Below are 18,971 nucleotides of genomic sequence, written 5' to 3'. Positions count from 1 at the left end.
CATAGACCAGTTGTTGTTGGGATTTTTGTCCGGCTGCTGTGACAAGCCTGGATGGGCATACGTAAACACTCTCTTTTAATGTTAGCATACTTCCATCAGTTAGCCTGATTCAACACTGACTCACAGCTAAGTGCTCAGCGTGTCCTTAGCCTTGCTAGAAGCTGGGGAGAAGATCCAGGACTGGGAAGGAGACCATTGCTTCCTGGAAAGACCTGGGCCCACTAGTGCTTAATGCTTGGCATCGGCAGGCATCACTGTAGACGATGACGGTGGTGATGATGATGTGTGTGTTTGGCAGACAATTTAAAGAGGTGTCTCTGTGAGTGTATACAGATGGTCCCTGATGCTTAGTAATGAGGTGTGGTGTGTGTGTCGTGTGTGTCGTGTGTGTGTGTGTGTTTGTGTGTGTGTGTGTGTGTGTGTGTGTGTGTGTGTGTGTGTGTGTGTGTGTGTGTGTGTGTGTGTGTGTGTGTGTGTGTGTGTGTGTGTGTGTGTGTGTGTGTGTGTGTGTTCTGCCAGTGGGGAAATGTGCCAGAATGGGTACACATCAGAGCAGCCAATTGTAAACAGAGATATCCATTCTGCTGGCATTGCAGTATCGAGGCTAGACTTACTATAAACACATTATACATATCAATACAGAGCACTGCCAGCTGCAAAACCTCTATTGAGTATCACTGATGCTTACATTTGTGGTTGGTCCTGGTCCAGTATAATGAAGTCAACAAAGGTCATTTTTTAAATTGGTTAACCTGATTGATTTATTGATTGATTGATTGACAGATTCTGACAGTGCTCCTGTGGTCCACTCTGCAGGTACAAGATGCTGTGCCAGGAGGAAGGGGAGTACTACAACGTTCCCATCCCTGAGATCGACGACGTCAACATGGAGCTCAGGCATAAGTTTGAGGTGAGGAGAAGAGGATCATGGGATTTGTAGTCCATCGACCACTCACTGGGAAAGACATTAGAGAGTGTGTGCGTGTGAAATTCTAGGAATTACATATTTATTTATTAGATCTCTGGATGGAATAATAATTGGTTACTGTCACATTGTTGAATAACAATCTTGCCTCCCACCAAGCAGTCTTCTCACTGTCACACACACACACACACACACACACACACACACACACACACACACACACACACACACACACACACACACACACACACACACACACACACACATACACACACACACACAAATACCTAAACACTCTCCCTTAACAAATTGATTATTTCCTGATTCCAGAGCTCTCGGAGATACTGAGCCACCATGGTGATGTTGTCTGTTCTCTCTCTCCTCTTCAGCTGTGTGATTGAATGTTACTCTCCTCTTTAGCTGTGTGATTGAATATTACTCTCCTCTTCAGCTGTGTGATTGAATATTACTCTCTCCTCTTTAGCTGTGTGATTGAATATTACTCTCTCCTCTTTAGCTGTGTGATTGAATATTACTCTCCTCTTCAGCTGTGTGATTGAATATTACTCTCTCCTCTTTAGCTGTGTGATTGAATATTACTCTCTCCTCTTTAGCTGTGTGATTGAATATTACTCTCTCCTCTTTAGCTGTGTGATTGAATATTACTCTCTCCTCTTCAGCTGTGTGATTGAATATTACTCTCTCCTCTTTAGCTGTGTGATTGAATATTACTCTCTCCTCTTCAGCTGTGTGATTGAATATTACTCTCTCCTCTTCAGCTGTGTGATTGAATATTACTCTCCTCTTTAGCTGTGTGATTGAATATTACTCTCTCCTCGTTAGCTGTGTGATTGAATATTACTCTCTCCTCTTCAGCTGTGTGATTGAATATTACTCTCTCCTCTTTAGCTGTGTGATTGAATATTACTCTCCTCTTTAGCTGTGTGATTGAATATTACTCTCTCCTCTTCAGCTGTGTGATTGAATATTACTCTCTCCTCTTTAGCTGTGTGATTGAATGTTACTCTCTCCTCTTCAGCTGTGTGATTGAATATTACTCTCTCCTCTTCAGCTGTGTGATTGAATATTACTCTCTCCTCTTCAGCTGTGTGATTGAATATTACTCTCTCCTCTTTAGCTGTGTGATTGAATATTACTCTCCTCTTTAGCTGTGTGATTAAATATTACTCTCTCCTCTACAGCTGTGTGATTGAATATTACTCTCTCCTCTTCAGCTGTGTGATTGAATATTACTCTCTCCTCTTCAGCTGTGTGATTGAATATTACTCTCCTCTTTAGCTGTGTGATTGAATATTACTCTCTCCTCGTTAGCTGTGTGATTGAATATTACTCTCTCCTCTTCAGCTGTGTGATTGAATATTACTCTCCTCTTCAGCTGTGTGATTGAATATTACTCTCCTCTTTAGCTGTGTGATTGAATGTTACTCTCTCCTCTTTAGCTGTGTGATTGAATATTACTCTCTCCTCGTTAGCTGTGTGATTGAATATTACTCTCTCCTCTTTAGCTGTGTGATTGAATATTACTCTCTCCTCTTTAGCTGTGTGATTGAATATTACTCTCTCCTCTTTAGCTGTGTGATTGAATATTACTCTCTCCTCTTCAGCTGTGTGATTGAATATTACTCTCTCCTCTTTAGCTGTGTGATTGAATATTACTCTCTCCTCTTCAGCTGTGTGATTGAATATTACTCTCTCCTCTTCAGCTGTGTGATTGAATATTACTCTCCTCTTTAGCTGTGTGATTGAATATTACTCTCTCCTCGTTAGCTGTGTGATTGAATATTACTCTCTCCTCTTCAGCTGTGTGATTGAATATTACTCTCTCCTCTTTAGCTGTGTGATTGAATATTACTCTCCTCTTTATCTGTGTGATTGAATATTACTCTCTCCTCTTCAGCTGTGTGATTGAATATTACTCTCTCCTCTTTAGCTGTGTGATTGAATGTTACTCTCTCCTCTTCAGCTGTGTGATTGAATATTACTCTCTCCTCTTCAGCTGTGTGATTGAATATTACTCTCTCCTCTTCAGCTGTGTGATTGAATATTACTCTCTCCTCTTTAGCTGTGTGATTGAATATTACTCTCCTCTTTAGCTGTGTGATTAAATATTACTCTCTCCTCTTCAGCTGTGTGATTGAATATTACTCTCTCCTCTTCAGCTGTGTGATTGAATATTACTCTCTCCTCTTCAGCTGTGTGATTGAATATTACTCTCCTCTTTAGCTGTGTGATTGAATATTACTCTCTCCTCGTTAGCTGTGTGATTGAATATTACTCTCTCCTCTTCAGCTGTGTGATTGAATATTACTCTCTCCTCTTTAGCTGTGTGATTGAATGTTACTCTCTCCTCTTCAGCTGTGTGATTGAATATTACTCTCCTCTTCAGCTGTGTGATTGAATATTACTCTCCTCTTTAGCTGTGTGATTGAATGTTACTCTCTCCTCTTTAGCTGTGTGATTGAATATTACTCTCTCCTCGTTAGCTGTGTGATTGAATATTACTCTCTCCTCTTTAGCTGTGTGATTGAATATTACTCTCTCCTCTTTAGCTGTGTGATTGAATATTACTCTCTACTCTTTAGCTGTGTGATTGAATATTACTCTCTCCTCTTTAGCTGTGTGATTAAATATTACTCTCCTCTTTAGCTGTGTGATTGAATATTACTCTCTCCTCTTTAGCTGTGTGATTAAATGTTGCTCTCTCCTCTTCAGCTGTGTGATTGAATATTACTCTCTCCTCTTTAGCTGTGTGATTGAATATTACTCTCTCCTCTTTAGCTGTGTGATTGAATATTACTCTCCTCTTTAGCTGTGTGATTGAATGTTACTCTCTCCTCTTTAGCTGTGTGATTGAATATTACTCTCTCCTCGTTAGCTGTGTGATTGAATATTACTCTCTCCTCTTTAGCTGTGTGATTGAATATTACTCTCTCCTCTTCAGCTGTGTAATTAAATGTTACTCTCTCCTCTTCAGCTGTGTGATTGAATATTACTCTCTCCTCTTTAGCTGTGTGATTGAATATTACTCTCCTCTTTAGCTGTGTGATTGAATATTACTCTCTCCTCTTTAGCTGTGTGATTGAATGTTACTCTCTCCTCTTTAGCTGTGTGATTGAATATTACTCTCCTCTTTAGCTGTGTGATTGAATGTTACTCTCTCCTCTTTAGCTGTGTGATTAAATATTACTCTCTCCTCTTTAGCTGTGTGATTGAATATTACTCTCCTCTTTAGCTGTGTGATTGAATGTTACTCTCTCCTCTTCAGCTGTGTGATTGAATATTACTCTCTCCTCTTTAGCTGTGTGATTGAATATTACTCTCCTCTTTAGCTGTGTGATTGAATATTACTCTCTCCTCTTTAGCTGTGTGATTGAATATTACTCTCCTCTTTAGCTGTGTGATTGAATATTACTCTCTCCTCTTTAGCTGTGTGATTGAATGTTACTCTCTCCTCTTTAGCTGTGTGATTAAATATTACTCTCTCCTCTTCAGCTGTGTGATTGAATATTACTCTCTCCTCTTTAGCTGTGTGATTGAATATTACTCTCTCCTCTTTAGCTGTGTGATTGAATATTACTCTCCTCTTTAGCTGTGTGATTGAATATTACTCTCTCCTCTTTAGCTGTGTGATTGAATATTACTCTCCTCTTTAGCTGTGTGATTGAATATTACTCTCTCCTCTTCAGCTGTGTGATTGAATATTACTCTCCTCTTCAGCTGTGTGATTGAATAATACTCTCTCCTCTTTAGCTGTGTGATTGAATAATACTCTCTCCTCTTTAGCTGTGTGATTGAATAATACTCTCTCCTCTTTAGCTGTGTGATTGAATAATACTCTCTCCTCTTTAGCTGTGTGATGAATAATACTCTCTCCTCTTTAGCTGTGTGATTGAATATTACTCTCTCCTCGTTAGCTGTGTGATTGAATATTACTCTCCTCTTCAGCTGTGTGATTGAATATTACTCTCTCCTCTTCAGCTGTGTGATTGAATATTACTCTCTCCTCTTCAGCTGTGTGATTGAATATTACTCTCTCCTCTTCAGCTGTGTGATTGAATATTACTCTCTCCTCTTTAGCTGTGTGATTGAATATTACTCTCTCCTCTTCAGCTGTGTGATTGAATATTACTCTCCTCTTTAGCTGTGTGATTGAATATTACTCTCTCCTCTTCAGCTGTGTGATTGAATATTACTCTCCTCTTCAGCTGTGTGATTAAATATTACTCTCTCCTCTTCAGCTGTGTGATTGAATATTACTCTCCTCTTCAGCTGTGTGATTGAATATTACTTGGAATGAATGCTCTCAGAGTACTACTAGCCTCTTTCACATTTATATTTTTCTGTCTATTTTCCTCTGTCTCTTTAATCCATACAACTACTGACACAGTACCACAGGGCAAAACCATATAACCTCCGTTCCTCGTCGAGGCTGTCCTGAAACAAAGTCTCCTGAGATCTACATGTAGTTGGGTTGTTTTAATTCTCATGTCGCTCTATTCAACAGCCTTCACATCCCTCCAAGGCCAGGGTTTTCACAAGTCTGGGTGGGTTGCCTGGGAAACCAAAACATCATCATCAGGAAGAGAGAGAGAGAGAGAGAGAGAGAGAGAGAGAGAGAGAGAGAGAGAGAGAGAGAGAGAGAGAGAGATGCCTCTACAGGTGTATAGTATCATTAGAATATTGTAGCTCTTGAGCATGGTGTCCGTTGCATATTGTGAGAGATGGTTTTGACATTCTCTGTATGTGCTGATAATGCCATCCTTTATTAAAAATAAGCTGTTAATAATCATGGATATCGAAGTGCTTTAAAGGGGTGGTGGGGACTTACTACCACTGTAGCTTCTCTTTCCTGTCTCTTCTAGGCCTGCCAATTAAACCACTACCTCAAGGTAGCTCTTCTGCCCCCCCACCTCTCCTTAAACCATCCCTCCTTTTCCCACCCTTGTCTATCAGCTCTGCAGTCTCCTCTTGTCTTCTTCCATTGATGTCTCACACCTCTCCTCTGATGGTTTGAGTAGCGCTCAGCTTCTTCAAACGTGATTTACTAACAAAGATGACAAGTTTGTTCAGGTCAGGTCATGTGGTTAGGAGCCATTCCAGGCCTGGTCTGCTATGCAAGAGAAATTCTCACATTTTCACTATTACGTCACACATTGTACAGACACACACAGACACACGCATAAACACACACACGCATAAACACACACACAAAAACACACACACAAAAACACACACACAAAAACACACACACAGCGTTGATGTTAGTAAATTTGTGGACCACACAGACCTCTGGAGGGGTCCTCATCCTCACCATCTCAGGCTCAGCAATGCACTGTCATTGCCCAGGAGAGCAACACTACTGCTCCTCATTGGCTAAGACTGACAATGACCCCTCCTTATTGGCCAGTAGTGTGGTCCGCAGCCCGCCTTCTATTAGTCCATCACAAGCCTAGACTATAGAAGGCTAATAAGTGGTTAAGCATGTGGGCATGTGTATCGTGATGAACTGTCCTGTACATGCACGCCTTGGTGTGTGCACACACTCTCCTCCACAAGGTGGCAACATTGGATTGGATTGTGTGTGTGTGTGTGTGTGTGTGTGTGTGTGTGTGCGTGCGTGCGTTAAACTATATGGTCAAATGCTCACACAAAATCTATTGTATGTTTCACATTGTCTAACTTCTCATCTACGTTAAGCTTTTTTGTTGTACAAACTAAACTTCAGATTCCAACACATCACCATCATTGGAAAGCATTTAAGTCATCATATCAGCTAACATAAAACTGTAGTAACATAGTAAGTAAGTACTGTAGTGAGTACTTACTTAAAAAGTGCCTTTTTAATGCTTTGCATACATAAAAAAAAGAAAACATTGCACCTTGTGTTTAACTGCCAATCTGATGTTGACCACTAGAGCTAGCTGCTCTTTTTCCTACCAATAGCCACTAGATTGGAAACCAATAACACCACCTAACACTACCAACCCATTTAGTCAACATTAATGTCAACACACCTACCTATATTCTCCCTGTAGGTCTAACATGATGACGTTCTGAAGTTCATGCTTGTTGTTGGTGGTGTGTCGGTGCAGTAAAGGGCCGGTCCCTATGCTCTGCTTGCATTAGCCTCTCCTGTCTATAGACTGGTTTAGTGTCTGTCTCTGAGCAATCATACATCAGTCAGCCCACCTTTATTCCCCACTTCCCCTGGGGTCTCCCAGTCTCTCTCTGCATCCTGCTACAGAAGCTGGGTCTAGAACGCTGTCAACCATCATAAGAGCCACTTGAAAATGAATGCTCTGTGCATCTTACAAAATCCCCAGCGACTTATATTATACGATTTTGAACAATTTTTATTTTATTTTATTTTATATTTCTCCTTTATTTAACCAGGTAGGCCAGTTGAGAACAAGTTCTCATTTACAACTGCGACCTGGCCAAGATAAAGCAATGCAGTGTGACACAAACAACAACACAGAGTTACACATGGAATAAACAAACCTACAGTCAATAACACAATAGAAAAAAAGTCTATATACAGTGTGTGCAAATGAGGTAAGATAAGGGAGGTAAGGCAAAAAATAGGCCATTACTGGCAAAATAATTACAATTTAGCAATTAAACACTGGAATAATAGATGTGCAGAAGATGAATGTGCAAGTAGAGATACCGGGGTGCGAAGGAGCAAAAAATAAAATAACAGTATGGGGATGAGGTAGTTGGATGGGCTATGTACAGGTGCAGTGATCTGTGAGCTGCTCTCACAGCTGGTGCTTAAAGTTAGTGAAGGAGATATGAATCTCCAGCTTCAGTGATTTTTGCAATACGTTCCAGTCATTGGCAGCAGAGAACTGGAAGTAAAGGTGGCCAAAGGAGGAATTGGCTTTGGGGGTGACCAGTGAAATATACCTGCTGGAGCGCGTGCTACGGGTGGGTGCTGCTATGGTGACCAGTGAGCTGTGATAAGGCGGGGCTTTACCTAGAAAAGACTTATAGATGACCTGGAGCCAGTGGGTGTGGCGACAAATATGAAGCGAGGGCCAGCCAACGAGAGCATACAGGTCGCAGTGGTGGGTAGTATATGGGGCTTTGGTGACAAAACAGATGGCACTGTGATAGACTGCATCCAATATGCTGAGTAGAGTGTTGGAGGCTATTTTGTAAATTACATCGCCAAAGTCAAGGATCGATAGGATAGTCAGTTTTACGAGGGTATGTTTGGCAGCATGAGTGAAGGACGCTTTGTTACGAAATAATAAGCCGATTCTAGATTTAATTTTGGATTGGAGATGCTTAATTAATGAGTCTGGAAGGAGAGTTTACAGTCTAACCAGACACCTAGGTATTTGTAGATGTCCACATATTCTAAGTCAGAACCGTCCAGTGTAGTGATGCTGGACGGGCGCGCAGGTGTTGGTAGCGATCAGTTGAAGAGCATGCATTTAGTTTTACTTGCATTTAAGAGCAGTTGGAGGCCACGGAAGGAGTGTTGCATGGCGTTGAAGCTCGTCTGGAGGTTAGTTAACACAGTGCCCAAAGAAGGGCCAGAAGTATACAGAATGGTATCGTCTGCGTAGAGGTGGATCAGAGAATCACTAACAGCAAGAGCGACATCATTGATGTATACAGAGAAAAGAGTCGGCCCGATAATTAAACCCTGTGGCACCCCCATAGAGACTGCCAGAGGTGCAGAAAACAGGCCCTCCGATTTGACACACTGAACTCAGTCTGAGAAGTAGTTGGTGAACCAGGCGAGGCAGTCATTTGAATAACCAAGGCTGTTGAGTCTGCCAATAAGAATGTTGTTGATTGACAGAGTCGAAAGCCTTGGCCAAGTCGATGAATACAGCTGTACAGTATTGTCTCTTATTGATGGAGGTTATGATATCGTTTATGACCCTGAGCGTGGCTGAGGTGCACCCATGACCAGCTCTGAAACCAGATTGCATAGCGTAGAGGGTGTGTTGGGATTCGAAATGGTCGGTGATCTCTTCTCTCAGGGTAGGATAGATATAGGTCTGTAGCAGTTTGGGTCTAGAAGAGGGGGATGACCGCAGCAGCTTTTCAATCTTTGGAGATCTCAGACAATAAGAAAGAGAGGTTGAACAGGCTAGAAATGGGGGTTGTAACAATTTTGTCTAATCATTTTAGAAGGGAGGGTCCAGATTGTCTAGTTTTGCTGATTTGTAGGGGTCCAGATGTTGACCAGGGTAGGGGTGGCCAGGTGGAAAGCAAGGCCAGCTGTATAAAAATGCTTATTGAAATTCTCAATTATCGTGGATTTATCGGTGGTGACAGTGTTTCCTAGCCTCAGTGCAGTGGGCAGCTGAGAGGAGGTGCTCTTATTCTCCATGAACTTTACAGTGTCCCAGAACTTTTTGGAGTTTGTGCTACAGGATGCAAATTTCTGTTTGAAAAAGCTAGCCATTGCTTTCCTAACTGCCTGTGTATATTGGGGGGCTATTCGATGCTAATGCAGTACGCTACAGAATGTTTTTGTGCTGGTCAAGGGCAGTCAGGTCTGGAGTGAACCACGGGCTATATCTGTTCCTGGTCCTACATTTTTTGAATGGGACATGCTTATTTAAGATTGTGAGGAAAGCACTTTTAAAGAATAACCAGGCATCTTCTACTGACGGAATGAGGTCAATATCCTTCCAGGATACCCGGGCCAGGTCGATTAGAAAGGCCTGCTTGCTGAAGTGTTTAAGGGAGCGTTTGACAGTGATGAGGGGTGGTCATTTGACCGCAGACCCATTACAGACGCAAGCAATGAGGCAGTGATCGCTGAGATCCTGTTTGAAGACAGCAAAGGTGTATTTGGAGGGTATGTTGGTTAGGATGATATCTATGAGGGTGCCTGTGTTTACGGATTTGGGGTTGTACCTGGTGGGTTCATTGATCATTTGTGTGAGATTGAGGTACATCAAGCTTAGATTGTAGCATGGCCGGGGTGTTAAGCATGTCCCAGTTTAGGTCAAATAACAGCACGAGCTCTGAAGATAGATGGGGGACAATCAATTCACATTTGGTGTCCAGGGCACAGCTGGGGCAGAAGGTGGTCTATAGCAAGCGGCAACGGTTGGCCTTCATCAGAGTGTCAAGAGTCAAGAGTCTTTCCCTGGTGTCCAGAGACAAATTTCAACAAATTAAAAAGACCTAGTTATCGAAAAGACAAAGTCAACCGGTCTTTTAAAAATTGCAGTTCATTTTGTCAAATCGTGTTTGTATTTTTCATCAGGTGTGCATTCATCACCAGAATCATAATAGAATCAGGACCGTGATAGTGAGTCCAAGGCTTCAGTTCTTTCTGAAATGCAATCATAGACAGGTAGTTGGCCTGGCAACAGTTGTCTCTCTGCTGGGTGTTAGTTTCCTTTTTCTCTTGTTATCTGAAAGAAACAGACAGCGGTTGGAGCTGCAGTGGTGGCCGGTGAGCTCTAATTGCCCTCTGTGTTGGGGACATGGCAGTCCAATCATTGTCACAAAGGGGCACAGAGACACCCTTACTGACCCACACCCATGCCTCACAATAATGCAAAATACTACTCTGGATAACTGTCAATCAAAGGGAAACAAATATCTTTTTTTATGCTCCAATCAGTCGATATGAAACATCAAAACATCTGAATTGTTCTGTTATTACAACTTTTAGTTATCAAATCTTTATGTTGTCTTGGTGTTTCTGCATTCATTTTCTGAATTAGTTTGTGTTGTTTGGGATATAAATTGTTTCTGAAGCTCTATAGGAACTTGTTATTACCACCTCCCTACTAGCTATGAAGTAGCTTCATCATGGGTCCATACTGAATCCTTGAAAATATGTAGATCTTAAAGCCTATGTAAGCCTATCGTCAAAGCATAGCCCCACTAGAGCATTGTAGCAGTCTATTACCATGGCATCTATCGCAGTGTTAAAGCTACCATAAAGCAGACAGATGAGTGGGAATAGTGTTTGTGACTCTGAGGAATATTACCTGACTCCAGAACAGCTGTTATGGAACTCCCACAAGTCCCAGAGCACCAGACTATACTTTCTGACTGACTCTCTGTCAGTCTCATAGGCAGGAGACACTTAAAGGGGAAATCTGCTATTTAAACAACACAAAAGTGGACACCCCTCTGCTTTTTTGGGTAAACACCTGAGGTATAGGGTTAGGGAAATGTATTGACAGAGCAATCGATGCAAGAACTGACCATCCATCTGATCAAAATGAGTTTGAACTATTTTGAAGCTATACAGTGTTTGTTTACAATTACATTGTTTACAAACAATGGAGTAAAACAATCTTCTATTTTGGGTTCTGATGACAGTTGAACTACTCTCATGAGGCATTTCTAAGTTATATTCTTGACGAATCAATGGATATATATCATTCATTTAAAAGTCCCAAAATGGATGTAGCAATTGCAGATTGCCCCTTTAATGCTTGGTCTCAACTCTGTTCCACACCAATAGACACTGGATGAAAGGCAGCTGAGCACTGGGTTGCATTTGATGCTGTCAGAATCAGAAGAGTAGGATTTCATCATGTTGGTTGTTCGAAAGAAAGAATCTGGATGCATCCCAAATAGCCCCCTGTTCCCTTTATAGTGCACTACTTTAGACTAGAGGCCTATGGGTGCCATTTGGGACACGTGCTCTCCCTTAAGGACAGATCATTTACTTGGCAGGCTGCATCAAGCTCCTCATGACATTTTTGTTATTTTGTTTGTTGGATGTTGAGTCATGTCTGTGGAGCATGTAGTATGAATTGTAATATGTGGGGTTAATAAAATGTGGTGTAACAAGTTTGTGTTTGTGTGTGTGTGTGTGTGTGTGCGTGCGTGCGATGTGTGTGTGTGTGTGTGCGTCTGTGCGCGTGCGTACGTATCTGCGTATGTGTGTTTTGCGACGTAGAAAGCCAAGCTGGGCCATGGGAAGAAAGTGATTACGCCAGCGGACCACAGACGGTTCAGCTCGGACCGCACCATGCCCGGAATGGACCGTGTCCGACTCAGTGACTTCAACTTTCTGGCTCTGCTGGGGAAGGGCAGCTTTGGCAAGGTAAGAGAAGAGGCTGGGAATGTAACATGTGAGTAGTTGAATTCATTAGAGGTTGAGGCATCAAGCTGGACCAGCAGAACCAATGGCAGGGATCATTTTTGACATATTCGGTAGACTACTTTTGAGGTGTGAAAACATCTGACAAACTTATATTTTTGGAATGTAATGTCCCTTTAAGGTTAGGGTTAGTGGTGTAAATCCCATGGAGATAAAGCACCTTTAACCCCAGGTGTCCCTGTGTAGGTGATGCTGGCAGAGATGAAGTCCACAGAGGAGCTGTACGCCGTCAAGATCCTGAAGAAGGACGTGGTGATCCAGGATGATGATGTGGAGTGTACCATGGTGGAGAAGAGAGTCCTGGCCCAGAGAGACAAACCACCGTTCCTCACTGCACTCCACTCCTGCTTTCAGACTGTGGTAGGCACTGTACACACACATGCACACATGGGCATACATACATGGACTTACACATGCACACACACACACACACACACACACACACACACACACACACACACACACACACACACACACACACACACACGTCTATGAGGGTTCAGGGGTCATCCTGCAGATGAATAATAGAGGAGGCCTCCTCAGTGTGTTCTCATCACTCTTTCATGAACCTCTCCCTGAGAAGAAACAGACAGAGCCCTTGACGATGCATCTACACACACTCCTTTAGAGCACGGGCTTGTGTGTGAAGTCCTCACAAGGATAAGAAACAGACAGAGCCCTTGACGACGCATCTACACACACTCCTGTAGAGCACGGGCTTGTGTGTGAAGTCCTCACAAGGATAAGAAACAGACAGAGCCCTTGACGATGCATCTACACACACTCCTGTAGAGCACGGGCTTGTGTGTGAAGTCCTCACAAGGATAAGAAACAGACAGAGCCCTTGACGATGCATCTACACACACTCCTTTAGAGCACGGGCTTGTGTGTGAAGTCCTCACAAGGATAAGAAACAGACAGAGCCCTTGACGACGCATCTACACACACTCCTGTAGAGCACGGGCTTGTGTGTGAAGTCCTCACAAGGATAAGAAACAGACAGAGCCCTTGACGATGCATCTACACACACTCCTGTAGAGCACGGGCTTGTGTGTGAAGTCCTCACAAGGATAAGAAACAGACAGAGCCCTTGACGACGCATCTACACACACTCCTGTAGAGCACGGGCTTGTGTGTGAAGTCCTCACAAGGATAAGAAACAGACAGAGCCCTTGACGACGCATCTACACACACTCCTGTAGAGCACGGGCTTGTGTGTGAAGTCCTCACAAGGATAAGAAACAGACAGAGCCCTTGACGACGCATCTACACACACTCCTGTAGAGCACGGGCTTGTGTGTGAAGTCCTCACAAAGATAAGACAACCAAGACAGCTCTGACAAGTGAAGACATTTTGCCTGTCCCCACAAGGAACATTACTATTTTAGGCTTAGGGGTGGGTTTAGGTTTAGGGTTAGAATTAGGGTTAGGCTAAGGGTACAGTTTAGGGTTAAGGTTGTGGTTTTGGATTAGGGTTATGGTTCGGGTTAGGTTAAGGTTTAGGGAAAATAGGATTTTGAATGGGAATCAATCGTTTGGTCCCAACAAGGATAGTAAAACAAATGTGTGTATTTAATGTGTGTATGTTTCTTTTGTGTCATTGTCTTTGTGCGTGTACACGGCACACACTGCTTCAACACAGTGGCCAGTGAGTTGAGTGAGTTGAACCTCTCCAAACAACCCCATCATATAGATCTACAGAGCAGAGGGAGCAGAGAGAGAAGAGAGGCCTTTGTCTTCAATCAGCCATGTGGAGAGTCCTGCTCCAGCCTCTCTGTCTGACTGACAGATGACTTATAAGGCCTTTCATAAAACAATAAAACACTCAGGTCTGAAGGTTACACCTGACACCTGCTGGGCTTTCATACACTTCAGGGATGGATTATGGGACTGTTGGTCTTCTATGTTGTGTACATCAGCAGGGTACTGATGAGGGTACAAACCTACTGTGTTTTGTTTCCTTCGTTGACGTCTGTCAGCTTTCTATTTCTGTGGGTCAGGTAGTACAGGTATTAATAGGAGGCTGTGGTTCAGGTAGTACAGGTATTAATAGGAGGCTGTAGGTCAGGTAGTACAGGTATTAATAGGAGGCTGTGGGTCAGGTAGTACAGGTATTAATAGTAGGCTGTGGGTCAGGTAGTACAGGTATTAATTGGAGGCTGTGTGTCAGGTAGTACAGGTATTAATAGGAAGCTGTGGGTCAGGTAGTACAGGTATTAATAGGAGGCTGTGGGTCAGGTAGTACAGGTATTAATAGGAGGCTGTAGGTCAGATAGTACAGGTATTAATAGGAAGCTGTGGGTCAGGTAGTACAGGTATTAATAGGAGGCTGTGGGTCAGGTAGTACAGGTATTAATAGGAGGCTGTGGGTCAGTCACTACAGAGGTGTTCTATAAACACAACATCCTGCCTTTCAGCTTTTGTGAAGGTTTGTTTGATGTTGATGACTCTCTCTCTCTCCCTCGCTCCATCTCTGTCATCTCTCCTAGGATCGTCTGTACTTTGTGATGGAGTATATTAACGGAGGGGACCTCATGTACCACATTCAGCGTGTGGGCAAGTTCAAGGAGCCACAGGCAGTGTAAGTTACAGTCTGTTGTCACTGGCTATATATCAACAGCCATACATATAGACCTAGCTCACCTATAAGACAGGTTTAAAATCAATAGTGCACAGCATCTATATCCTCAAAGTCAGCTCTCTGTAAATGTATGTACTGTATTATCAACCTGGTATTATACCTTTCTGTAACATCTACTGTTTAGAAAAATCATCACACTTTTCACATATTTACATGTTTTTCTAAGTGATCATGTTGTTGCCATTCTAGGTTCTATGCTGCAGAGATCGCTGTGGGCCTGTTCTTCCTGCACAGAAAGGGTGTTGTATACAGGTGAGTGTGAAAGTCTCCCTGGAGGAACCATATTCATCTCTACACTAGTTTGGGGGATTTCCTTATCCGGTGTAGTGTAGAAATTAGTCCCACACTGAAATGTAAAACACATCAGGGACAACTACAGTGCTCTTGAGAAACTGTGGTGACACAGGGAGTAACTGCTGTTTGTGAAAGCTGAGTATTGAGCTGCAACTTTGCCTGGCTTGTTTATAATAGCTGTATCTTAATTATATCTGCATGCTGAAAAAGTTAGCTTAGAAGGTTCTATAAATACAGACTAAGAGACTCATTGTAGAGGTAGTGAGATAAAAGAAGGAGCAGTACAGGGAAGACAAAGAAAGAGAGAAATGAAGGAAGAGCCAAGGCTAAGAGAGGTACAGTTGAAGTTAGAAGTTTACATACACTTAGGTTGGAGTCATTACAACTCCAACCACTCCACAAATGTCTTGTTAACAAACTATAGTTTTGGCAAGTCAGTTAGGACATCTACTTTGTGCATGACACAAGTCATTTTTCCAACAATTGTTTACAGACAGATTATTTTACCTATAATTCATTGTATCACAATTCCAGTGGGTCAGAAGTTTACATACACAAAGTTGACTGTGCCTTTAAACAGCTTGGAAAATTACAGAAAATAATGTCATGGCTTTGGAAGCTTATGATAGGCTAATTGACATTGTTTGAGTCAATTGGAGGTGTTGCTGTGGATGTATTTCAAGGCCTACCTTCACACTCAGTGCCTCTTTGCTTGACATCATGGTAAAATGAAAAGAAATCAGCCAAGACCTCAAAAAAAAATTGGAGACCTCCACAAGTCTGGTTCATCCTTGGGAGCAATTTCCAAATGCCTGAAGGTACCACATTCGTCTGTACAAACAATAGTATGCAAGTATAAACACCATGGAGCCGTCACACCGCTCAGGAAGGAGACGCATTCTGTCTCCTCGAGAACCAACTTACCTGGGTCCAAAAGTGCAAATCAATCGCAGAACAACAGCAAAGGACCTTGTGAAGATGCTGGAGGAAACAGGTACAAAAGTATCTATATCCACAGTAAAACGAGTCCCATATCAACATAACCTGAAAGGCAACTCAGCAAGGAAGAAGCCACTGCTCCAAAACCGCCATAAAAAAAGCCAGACTACGGTTTGCAACTGCACATGGGGGCAAAGATCGTATTTTATGGAGAAATATCCTCTGGTCTGATGAAACAAACATAGAACTGTTTGGCCATAATGACCATCATTATGTTTGGAGGAAAAAGGGGGAGGATTGCAAGCCGAATAACACCATCCCATCCGTGAAGCACGGGGGTGGCAGCATCATGTTGCAGGAGGGACTGGTGCACTTAACAAAATAGATGGCATCGTGAGGATGGAAAAAGTATGTGGACATATTGAAGCAACATCACAAGACATCAGTCAGGAAGTTAAAGCTTGGTCGCAAATGGGTCTTCCAAATGGACAATGACCCCAAGCATACTTCCAAAGTTGTGGTAAAATGGCTTAAGGACAATAAAGGCAAGGTATTGGAGTGGCCATCACAAAGCCCTGACCTCAAATTCTATAGAATATTTGTAGGCAGAACTGAAAGCGTGTGCAAGCAAGAAGGCTTACAAACCTGACTCAGTTACACCAGCTCTGCCAGAATTTGGTTGTGGAAGGCTACCCGAAACGTTTGACCCAAGTTAAACAATTTAAAGGCAATGCTACCAAATACTAATTGAGTGTATGTAAACATCTGACCCACTGGGAATGTGATGAAAGAAATAAAAGCTAAAATAAATTATTCTCTCTACTATTATTCTGACATTTCACATTCTTAAAATAAAGTGGTGATCCTAACTGGCCTGTAACAGGACATTTTTACTAGGAGTAATTGTCAGGAGTGTGAACATTTAAATGTATTTGGCTAAGGTGTATGTAAACTTCGGACTTCAACTGTACATAGATACTGTACATGGAGTATACTGTAGGCTACAGGGAAAGAGTTAGAGAATGGAGACAAAAGCAATAGTAAGAGAGAATTAGTTATGAAGAAAGGAAAGACAGATGTAAAGGGGGAGGAATATAGAGGTAGAGATATGGAATGAGAGGTTCAAAGAGAGAGAGAAAGAGAAAGCTCTGTTTTATCTCCATCAAATCAAATCAAATTTTATTTGTCACATACACATGGTTAGCAGATATTAATGCGAGTGAAGCGAAATGCTTGTGCTTCTAGTTCCGACAATGCAGTAATAACCAATGAGTAATCTAACCTAACAATTCCACAACAACTATCTTATACACACAAGTGTAAAGGGATGAAGAATATGTACATAAAAATATATGAATGAGTGATGGTACAGAACGGCATAGGCAAGATGGAGTAGATGGTATAGAGTACAGTATATACATCTCCATCCCGCGGATCAGCGGGTTGTTACCTACCCTCACCACCTGGGGGTGGCCCGTCAGGAAGTCCAGTACCCAGTTGCACAGGGCGGGGTTGAGACCCAGGGTCTCGAGCTTGATGATGAGTTTGGAGGGTACTATGGTGTTAAATGCCGAGCTGTAGTCGATGAACAGCATTCTCACATAGGTATTCCTTTTGTCCAGATGGGTTAGGGCAGTGTGCAGTGTGGTTGCGATTGCGTCGTCTGTGGCCCTGCTGGGGCGGTAAGCAAATTGGAGTGGGTCTAGGGTGTCAGGTAGGATGGAGGTGATATGGTCCTTGACTAGTCTCTCAAAGCACTTCATGATGACGGAAGTGAGTGCTACGGGGCGGTAGTCGTTTAGCTCAGTTACCGTAGCTTTCTTGAGAACAGGAACAATGGTGGCCCTCTTGAAGCATGTGGGAACACTAGACTGGGATAAGGATTGATTGAATATGTCCGTAAACACACCAGCCAGCTGGTCTGCGCATGCTCTGAGGACGCTGCTGGGGATGTCGTCTGGGCCTGCAGCCTTGCGAAGGTTAACACATTTAAATGTTTTACTCACGTCAGCTACAGTGAAGGTGAGTCCACAGGTTTTGGTAGCGGGCCTTGTCAGTGGCACTGTATTGTCCTCAAAGCGAGCAAAGAAGTTGTTTAGTCTGTCTAGGAGCAAGACATCCTGGTCCGTGATGGGGCTGGTTTTCTTTTTGTAATCTGTGATTGACTGTAGACCCTGCCACATACCTCTTTTGTCTGAACCATTGAATTGCGCCTCTACTTTGTCTCTATACTGACGCTTAGCTTGTTTGATTGCCTTGTGGAGGGAATAGCTACACTATTTGTATTCGGTCATGTTTCTGGTCACCTTGCCCTGGTTAAAAGCAGTGGTTCGCGCTTTCAGTTTTGCGTGAATGCTGCCATCAATCCACGGTTTCTGGTTTGGGAATGTTTTAATAGTCGCTGTGGGTACGATATTGCTGATGCACGTGCTAATAAACTCGCTCACCGAACCAGCATATTCGTCAATGTTGTTGTTTGACGCAATGCGGAAATATCCCAATCCACGTGATCGAAGCAATCTTGAAGCGTGGAATCAGATTGGTCGGAAAAGCGTTGAACAGACCTGAACGTGGGAGCTTCCTGTTTTAGTCTCTGTCTATAGGCTGGGAGCAACAAAATGGAGTCGTGGTCAGCTTTTCCAAAAGGAGGGCAGGGGAGGGCCTTATATGCGTCGCGGAAGTTAGAATAACAATGATCCGGGGTTTTACCAGCCATGGTAGCTCAATCAATATGCTGATAGAATTTAGGGAGTCTTGTTTTCAGATTAGCCTTGTTAAAATCTCCAGCTACAATGAATGCAGCCTCAGGATATGTGGTTTCCAGTTTACATAGAGTCAAATAAAGTTTGTTCAGGGCTGTCGGGGAGGAATATATGCGGCTGTGATTATAATCGAAGAGAATTCTTTTGGTAGATAATGCGGATGACATTTGATTGTGAGGAATTCTAATTCAGGTGAACAGAAGGACTTGAGTTCCTGTATGTTGTTATGATCACACCACGTCTCGTTAATCATAAGGCATACCCCCCCCCCGCCCATCTTCTTAC

At 42.8% G+C, this 18,971-nt stretch overlaps 1 protein-coding gene across 1 annotated transcript in view; it reads left to right on the top strand.

Annotated features, from left to right (window-relative positions):
• LOC139365185 (protein kinase C, alpha, b) overlaps nt 1-18,971 on the top strand; it is a 230,042-nt gene that overhangs the window by 199,569 nt on the left and 11,502 nt on the right. Inside the window, exons 8-12 of the mRNA XM_071102638.1 lie at nt 817-910; nt 11,847-11,993; nt 12,237-12,410; nt 14,540-14,631; nt 14,881-14,943. Of these exons, the coding sequence (XP_070958739.1) occupies nt 817-910; nt 11,847-11,993; nt 12,237-12,410; nt 14,540-14,631; nt 14,881-14,943 (570 nt within the window). The remainder of the gene's footprint in view (nt 1-816; nt 911-11,846; nt 11,994-12,236; nt 12,411-14,539; nt 14,632-14,880; nt 14,944-18,971) is intronic.

This window comes from Oncorhynchus clarkii, chromosome 13 (genome assembly GCF_045791955.1).
Source record: "Oncorhynchus clarkii lewisi isolate Uvic-CL-2024 chromosome 13, UVic_Ocla_1.0, whole genome shotgun sequence".
NCBI lineage: Eukaryota > Metazoa > Chordata > Actinopteri > Salmoniformes > Salmonidae > Oncorhynchus > Oncorhynchus clarkii.
Note: the sequence above shows the minus strand (reverse complement) of the source record. Positions and strands in the feature narration are given on the sequence as shown.